At 40.7% G+C, this 8,659-nt stretch overlaps 1 protein-coding gene across 2 annotated transcripts in view; it reads right to left on the bottom strand.

The window, feature by feature from the left end:
- PROK2 (prokineticin 2) overlaps positions 1-7,051 on the bottom strand; it is a 13,900-nt gene extending 6,849 nt beyond the window's left edge. For both annotated transcript variants that reach the window (XM_011947134.1, XM_011947135.1), the window contains exons 1-2: positions 6,803-7,051; positions 3,264-3,389 (exon numbers count right to left, since the gene is read on the bottom strand). In XM_011947134.1, coding sequence (XP_011802524.1) covers positions 3,264-3,389; positions 6,803-6,898 — 222 coding nt within the window. In that variant the 5' untranslated portion in view covers positions 6,899-7,051. The remainder of the gene's footprint in view (positions 1-3,263; positions 3,390-6,802) is intronic.
- Positions 7,052-8,659: the final 1,608 nt, after the last annotated feature.

Here is an 8,659-nt window from a genome sequence, read left to right as displayed (position 1 = left end):
AAAAAAAAAAAAAAAAATTGGGAAAAATGAATACCTGTTAAAACTATTATTTGCTTTAAAATGTGTTTAGAAAATATGCATACTGTGTTTCCTAGGTGAACTCATATATGTTATTCTATCTTAAAATTATCAAATATAAAGTTCAAAACTACATAATTATAAAACAATAGCCTGTCAGGGACTGTAAACTCTACAAGTTAATTGGTACATCTTAAATAAAACAGTAAACTGACCTCGGTAGCTATCAACTCCTACCTATGGTTCTCAGTTTCATTCATCAAATACTGTTCACTTGACCCAAATAAACAGATTTTTGGTGGCTAATGACTAAGCTGAAACAAAATGGAAAAAAAAAAAAACTATATAGTGTCTACATTTTTACTGTCTACTAATGAGCCATTAAACTTCAGAGCATAATTGAATACTGTACATAATGTTCATCAGAATGTATTGAGGAAAGACTTTTTTTCTTGAGTTGTTTTGAAAAGACTACACAGCTGAGAGATATTCTGGAAGAAACTAGATTTTTTTTCTACAATAGGTAAATTTCATCTGGAACAAGTAGCAACTCTAGGACCTACTCTTAAAATAGGTCATCAAAATAACCTTTGAAAATGTATTTGAAGACAAAAAAGCAACCAATATGAAAAGTTAGAAAATAAAATTCCAGAAATACATTTCAACTGAGCATCTGAAAACCATACTCTGTTTTTTAAAGATTTCATTATTGGATCCATGATAAAAACAAAACCAAAGACATGTAGCCAGGCTTATGAAAGAAGACTGCATTTGTTTACTTTCAAAATTAATCTTGGACTAAACTTGAAATTGAAGTTATCTAGGAACTGGGGAAAAAGAATTTGGTTCTCTTTTAAATATTGCAGAGGACTGGAACACTCAAAACTGTCGGATGGCACAAATTCCCAGTCTGAACTGTTATCACTCATTCCAGTGATCATTTTGTCTCTATTATCCAAACAAACCAGTTTTGGTTAATTGGACTAAAAAGTGTTCAAATTAAACCCAATGACTGCTTTCATGGAGGTAGAAGCGTGTAATTATTAAGACCACATAGTATGTGTCACAAAGAATGAAGTTGAGTGTCTCTTGTTTACTCATGGCCTGTGTTGCTGAACCCCTCTGAGGCTTAATGTTGTGCATAGGCTTGTTGTATTAAATAAGAAGTACATATACAACATTTAATATAGAGGATCTGGTATGTCACAGTATTTAACAAGGTGCAATTATGATTGTTATTAACACAAACATAGTTCCACGGGAAGTGTCACTTTTCCCTTGTTTTAGTAAACAGGTTATGTGATTCTAACATCTAGGGCATATGAAGCTATACTAATACAGTATAAAAACAACACAATTTTTCTTTTTCCAGACAGAGTCTTGCTCTGTCACCCAGGCTGGATGCAGTGGTATAATCATGCTCACTGAAAATCACTGTATAATCATGCAGCCTGAAAATCCTGGACTCAACTGATCCCCCCTGGCCCGCCATCTCAGCCTTCCTGGTAACTAGGACTACAGGTATGTGCCACCACGCCCAGCTAATTTGAAAAAATGTTTCTATAGAGATGGGGTCTCACTATGTTGCCCAGGCTGGTCTCAAATTCCTGGACTCAAGCAAACTGCCTGCCTCAGACTCCCAAATTGCTGGGATTACAGTGTGAGCCACTATGCACAGCCAAAAACAACGTAATTCTTAAAGGAGAAAGTTAAGAGTAAATGTTTCAGAGACAATGACTTAAGTGTACAAAAGATAACTCATAATTCAATAAGGGTGTTGAAAATAACAAGATCAATGCTAAAGGCAGCTGGGCCAGTGGCCCCTCTTCTAGGGAAGTTTGGCATTGAGACACACAGCTAACACTTTAAACCTCTTCTGTCCAAGAATAAACAATGCATGTCGTGTTTTTAAATGACAGTGCAGTCTTGCATGGTAAAACCACAGGAGGGATGGTTTAAACGTAACAGGAAGCATTTCACAAGGCAACCACAGGAAAGCCAAAAGCAAATTCAGTCTTTAGATTGGCCCAAACAACTGGAATCCACACTACGGCTTGCAGAGCTAAACCTGGGTCAAGGGGCCACAATTTCTTTCATTCTGTTCACTCCGAGGAGGTCAAAATATTAACCATTCTCTGGGACTGTGGAGTACAGGAAAGATGCTTGGCTGGATTACATTTTAAAATCCTAAATCACATGTGAAAAAATAACACAGAAAAAGGAATTTGGTTTGCTTTGAAAACATTCTACTTGTTTTTAAAAGAAAGTATACAATGTGTAGAAAGAACACTCTGAAGAGACTGAGCTCTGCCTCTTGCCAATCACCTGGCCTAGGACTTGCAATGCCTCTGGAGGAACTTTACTGATGGCAAAAATGCGGAGGTGGAACCAGAGGAAGGCAATGCAACCTGGCATTCCTGGGGGGCTCTGCTGAGGCCTCACTGTATTTCAAAGGTTTTTAATCAGAAGGCCAAGAACTCTCCAGTTCCACATGCCTTCTGCCTCCCACCCACCCGCTTCCTCATATAACGTAAACCTTCCCGACCCCTGTAGACAGGTGGGTCTGCAACCCTTGGGGATACAACCTCTCAAGCCCTGTCCAATCCTGCCATCCTATGATCATGGCATTACTGTTAACAACTTTTCAAAACTGTTGTTTAGGTCACTGTGATATTGAGTTGACAGATAATACAGCAAGTTGGAAAATTAAATATCATCAATCTCTAAAATTGTGAACAATGTATCCTGTAGGTAGAGTCAAAATATAGAATACAAGAAATATAGAAAACTAACACCACAAGAGTAATTGCATAATTGATTTTCTTTAAAAAAAAACCCAAAACACAGAGCTTATGCCCTATCACTGGATCTAATATTAAAAGCAGTCTTTTCAAGAACTTCTATACTCCAATTTCTGCAAAGATGCATACTAAAGTATAATATATATTTTTGTTCTAAATAAATTTTAAGCAAATTCATGTGTTGGAAATTATATTGGTAAAATGCTTCTAACACTATGAGAGCAATGACATGAAAATTATCACTGGAATAAGAAAGACAGAGGATACAATTCTTTGAAATGAAAGGGGAGAGGAGAGGGGGTAGTTTTCCACTGTTATCCTTGCTAACATCCAATATTCATTTGTTTGTCAAGTACATTACCTGGTCCTTCATGTCATACAGACCTTGCTCGCAGTTATCACAGTAGAACCACCATGAATACAAATATATATATATATACTAACTTTACGAGTCAGTGGATGGCAGCTGTCTCCCAGTTTGCCCATAGGTGTGCAAATCCTTATGCTCTTAACCCAGATACTGACAGCACAGCACATGCCTCCACCACATTGGGAGTCCTTGTCACAAGCCTGAAATGTAATAAACAAACAGATAAACATAGATAACAGGAAAGACTCAGGCTAAGGAAATACAAAATTGGCAGTGAAAATGCCCTTTAAATATCTAAACACTTCAACTTTAATAATCACATATATTTTTTAAAATGATAAACTTCATTTACTTGTATATGTCTACAATACAACCTGATCAGAATAGCTATTTCTTATTTTTTGAAATTGGGCTAAATTCTAGCCCCTGGATTATGAAAATCTTAAATAAACATAAGATTTTTTAAAAAAATGAAATCAGCTCTCTTTTTCCAGCGCTTTATGGCTGAATTGGCTTTGAACTTGAAGAACAAGACTGTATTAGTCTTACACTACACATGGCCATTAGGAACTACATAAATCGAATCACAAGATTTTATGACTATTAACTGCAGAATATATTGGGGCCAATTTTAAAAAAGAGATTTAAATAGTCTCTAAATCTGGCATGAAACACTCCAGACCCATAAAGGCACTGATGTAAATTTTAGAAGTGCTCATTTTCCCTTTCAAATATTTGCATTTTGGTTCATGAGACTTGACGTTTCTCACACCACTGACTTGCTTTTTCACCATTTTATCTTTAAAGAAGTCTCATAGGTTGAGAATGGACAGACCAAGATGCTTGTCTTACGTTACTCTTCCTTCAGGTGAATAAGCTGCAAAGAGCAAATTACTGGCTTAGGATAAACATATATGCACATTACAAAACCAGCTAACAATCCTGTAAGGTCCATCAGTTTAAGAAATGCAAGTGACAGGTGTAATTGTCAATAGTAATTACTCAAGGCACCTGCTTTCAATATAAAAGTTGTAAATACATACAATGAAACAATGGAGGAAACAATGGAATGAAACAACTATAGAGGAATTTCCATACTCTATTAAATAGAAACTCTACTAAATAGAAATAAATAATGAAGCCTAAATTTATTCGCATGAAAATGGATCTGAAGAACTATTATTCTTTCCTAGAACCAACAAAAAATAGAATGCTTTGTTTGAACCGTGGGTAGTAATCTGTTTTGCTAGTGATAAGATAAAAACATCCTGTACTATATATGTAAGAAACTAAAACCTCTATCATTTAGGCACAAATTTAAATGTATAATTAGTGGAAACAACTAAAACAGTCCTTCAAAATTCTTAGTTTTGAGGACAGTCATAACTTCTCAAGACATAAAAATATGGGCACATTCTTAACATTATTTCTCATTAAAAGTAACCAACTATTTTACTTTAAAGTTCATTTACTTCCCTCATTGGAATTTATTTCTCAGTCTATCTAAAACAAGTATCTGGATAAAAGGTAAAAATTTCACCTTGAGTTTTTGGATTCATCTTGAGGTGTTTGGATTTTATAGGACAATATATAAATTTTTCAACTTTCCAATTTTTATCTGCATGCCAGAAATCATGTATATGTAGCCATTGCATCCCATAAATAAGATGTCTAGTCAATTATCTTTTACAATATAGTTTTAACAAATCTATGTGGGCATACAAATCAATTTCAAAATACCTACATACACTACCCAAAAAACTGTAGATGTAAGATGGAAGTTTTAGCCAGTATTTTATTTCAACAGATGCTCAATACCCTGAATTTTCAGGCCCCATGAGCTTTTTTTAATGAGACAATCAAACATCTAGCCAAAATCCTGTAAAATTCAATCACCTGGATGTTTAACATGCTATATACAATATATCTTGATAAGTTACTGAGTTTTTCATTTGAATCCAGATGATTTCTGTCATGGAGACATAACTGCAGTTTATTGCTCTGTTGCTTTAGAGACATTTTAAAAATTCTCTTTTTGTAACACTGACTTAAAATAACAACAAAAACAGCACACATAACTATATAATAAGCCCAGTCTAAGCCTCTCTAACAGATAGACAGCCAATGTGATAAAATTTTATTTTGTAACAAAAGCTTCAGTTCTTGCAAAATTTACAAAGAGTTGCACAGGTTTATATATTTTTAATTAGACAGCTGTTTTCTAATGCCCTTCATCCTTAACCCATTGCAAATCTATTCAGATAGTGTAGTCCTGTGAATGGAACAAAAAGATACTTATATTGCAAAGGGATCTTGGGCTCAGAGGATTAGGAGAAACTTTAAATGAGCCAGCAGGAGAAGAGGAAGAAAAAAATCCAATCATGTTTCAATTCTCATGTATTAGAAAGACCTGCAAAAACTTTTTTTCAACCACATGGACTGGCAAAGCTATGCAAGTAATTTTTTTAAAAATTTGTTTTCTAATAAATATCACAGAGCTTACAGTTAAAAATCTGTTGGATATATACAAATGCTGTCATAGCATAAGGACTTCCAAAATTCTATAAACCTAATAACTAATATAGAGAAAATAGGACTTGATTTTCTCAAGACAATGCCATTTCCTTTAAAGTCAAATGTTATTTTATTATTTAGGTATCAACATTTCAAACATAGACATATTATGTAAATCCTATTATGTGCACTTAAATATTTGAAGTAATTTAATGAAGGTGTGAAATAATTCCTCACTTAAAAAAAACAGTAAAGAAGTTGAACAACCAGGAAATGATAGCAGTTTCGCCTTGTTAATGTAAACCAGACTATTTACTATTGTACTGCAAACCCAATTCTTCAGATCCACACAAAATTGTTGGCAGTGGGAGAGAACCGAACTAGTTCCTGCTTACAAAAAAGACGAAGACATCTCTAAGTTTAAACATCTACACAGCAACCTACTCCATCATTATGCTGGAGCACTGGAGGTGCTTTGCCAGGAATTAGAAATTTAAAACTTTTATGGGGAGACCTCAAGACCCTGGCGGGGAAAAGCCCCGAACCCAGAAGGAAGCGCCCACAATTGCTTTTCAAAGCGCTCACATGGCCCTGGACCAAGCGATTTCAAAGGGTTTCTGCGGAGGACGCATCGGGAGCAAACTCTTTGATTGTAGGATTAAGACTCTGGGCACTTGGGGAATTCGTCTTGGTCCTTTGCATTTCAGGAAGGGGCCGTCAAATTTTAAGGTTCGACGCTGGAGCGCCTCCAAAAGTACTTGAGAAGACTCAGAGAGAAACTTCTCTCAGCCTAACAGAAGGAAAATGCGAGGAGTGAGGCTGTGGGTGATGAGGGAGAAGCGGGAGAAGGTGGTAATAAAGGTGGTGGGCGACATCCTTGTCACTCTTTCCTCCAGGACGCGCCCAGTGTCCCCAGCCGTCTGCTGCTTTTGGATCTGGGCATTTTCCCAAGCGCACCAAGGGGCGATTGGGGCAGGTGTCCCCACCCAGGGCGACCCTCCCTTTGCCTCTAGCCTGCCCTTCAGGGTCCCTGTCCCAAGACCCCTGGGCACATCGCAGGCGCGCATCAGGGGCGGACAGGTGCGCCAGGGCCGCTTACCCCGGTGATCACGGCGGCGTCCCCGACGCGGGGCGTGAGCAGCAGCGGCGGCAGCAGCAGGAGGAGCAGGAGTGGGGCGCAGCGCGGGCTTCTCATGGCGCCCTCGGGACTGGGCGGCCGCCAGAGGCGGTTGGGGGCTCGGGTCCGGGGCGCGCTGGGTGGAGCGCGGAGCGGCAAGCTGACGGGCGCGGCGGCTCCCGCGAGCCTCGGGACCGTTATAAAGGCTAGCCCCGCCGTGACTCACGCCGGTGCCCGCCCGGCAGCACACGCGGGGGGCACGGCGCGGGCACACACCCCACGCCCCACGCGCACACGCGCGCCCGCCCGGGCCCGGCCGGTTCCCAGACGAGCACGTGCTGCGCGCGGCCCCCGCGTCCCCGCCTCGGGCGCCACGCAGGCAGCGCTCCCCGCGGGGCGCCCTGCTCCGCGCCGTTCCCTCCGCCGTAGCCCAGCCGCCGCCTATTCGCACGCGCCGGAATCGCTTTTGTGGTCTCCGAGTCACTCATTTGCTGTCCTGGTTTCCAAAACTCCACGTGCTCTGCGCCGAAAACTTGCAAATCATTTGCTGTACAGATGTTTAGGGGGCGCCTACTACGTGCCCCACGCTGCGGACACATAGGGGACGGGGGGGGTGAGTGAGGGGGACACAGCAGCCCCTGAATCCATTCGTTTGCTCAGCAGGTACTGGGCGCCCGCTGCGTGCCAGGTACTGCCACCGGCTCTGTCCTCACGGTGGAATAACTTAACAGAGAAGACAGACATCAATCACATACCCTGGAAACGTGGAAGGCAGAGGAAAAGAACAAAGGGAGAGCAAAATCGCCCCAATCCCATATCCCCGACGACGTGGAAGGATTTGTCCTTCCAACTGCAGAACTTCTATTTGTTTCTTTCATGTCAGATGGCTTCCCTTTATGCCCACATCTGTTCCCGACCCTCTCCTCTGATTTTCCTCACATGTATTTCCTCCCCTCTTCAGCCCCGCACCAGCTCCAGGCACAGCCGTTCAGGGTGATGCCAAAGGGAAATGAGAACGCCTGGTTTCGAGTGCCAGCCTGAGGCCCCTTAAGCCCTAGGTACGCAGCTCTCTCTTCTTTCTTTAACTTTCCAGCCCAGGAAAATCACCCTTCGCTTTTACAGATGCGATAGAGCATTATTGTGATTCGTTCATTCATGTAAACATGAATTGAGTGTCTAGTGGGTTCCAGGCACACCAGGAAAGAACAAGTGGCAGATTTACCCACCATCTCTGACCCTAGCCTGGCTCCAAGAATTACAGCCTGTTTCCCTCAACAAAAATGATGTCAAGAATACCTAGATGTGACCACACCAAACTTGCTTGCCCGTTTTGGGAAACCCAACTTTCTTCGTGAACAGTCAGAACCTCTGGCTTTCCTGGTCTCTTAAGAACCACAAACTATTGAAAAGCAGATGCGTCTTTCAGCCTCTTTAATAAATGCAGTAAGGAGAGTTGGGACAGAGTTACTTTCAGACTGTGGGGCTCCTCCATGCCAAAGCATGCAGACGAAATGTGGGGGCTAGCGGGGGAGGGGGGGGAGTGGAAGGCAGGCAATTATCTGAATGTTAAACAGCTGAATATTTGGAAACCCCACTCTTTGGCTGCTTTTTAAAAATCTTTTTCACACGTGTTCTCGTGTTTAAAAAACGCCATGAACAGAAAACACAAAAGGAGTCAAAGGCTTTTTTTCAACTTAAAAAAAAAATGTTAAAATTGGACTCACAGTGGACTAAGTAGAAACAGTAGCAAGTGACAGACTTGTGGAAAGTTTCCTTTTCCAGTCTCCATGCCAACGCTAGCTCGGGAATGCTGCCGGGTAAATGTAAAAACCAGTCAAC

Source organism: Colobus angolensis, unplaced genomic scaffold, assembly GCF_000951035.1.
Source record: "Colobus angolensis palliatus isolate OR3802 unplaced genomic scaffold, Cang.pa_1.0 Scaffold26, whole genome shotgun sequence".
NCBI classification, from domain to species: Eukaryota; Metazoa; Chordata; class Mammalia; order Primates; family Cercopithecidae; genus Colobus; species Colobus angolensis.
This window is presented reverse-complemented; position numbering and strand designations above follow the sequence as displayed.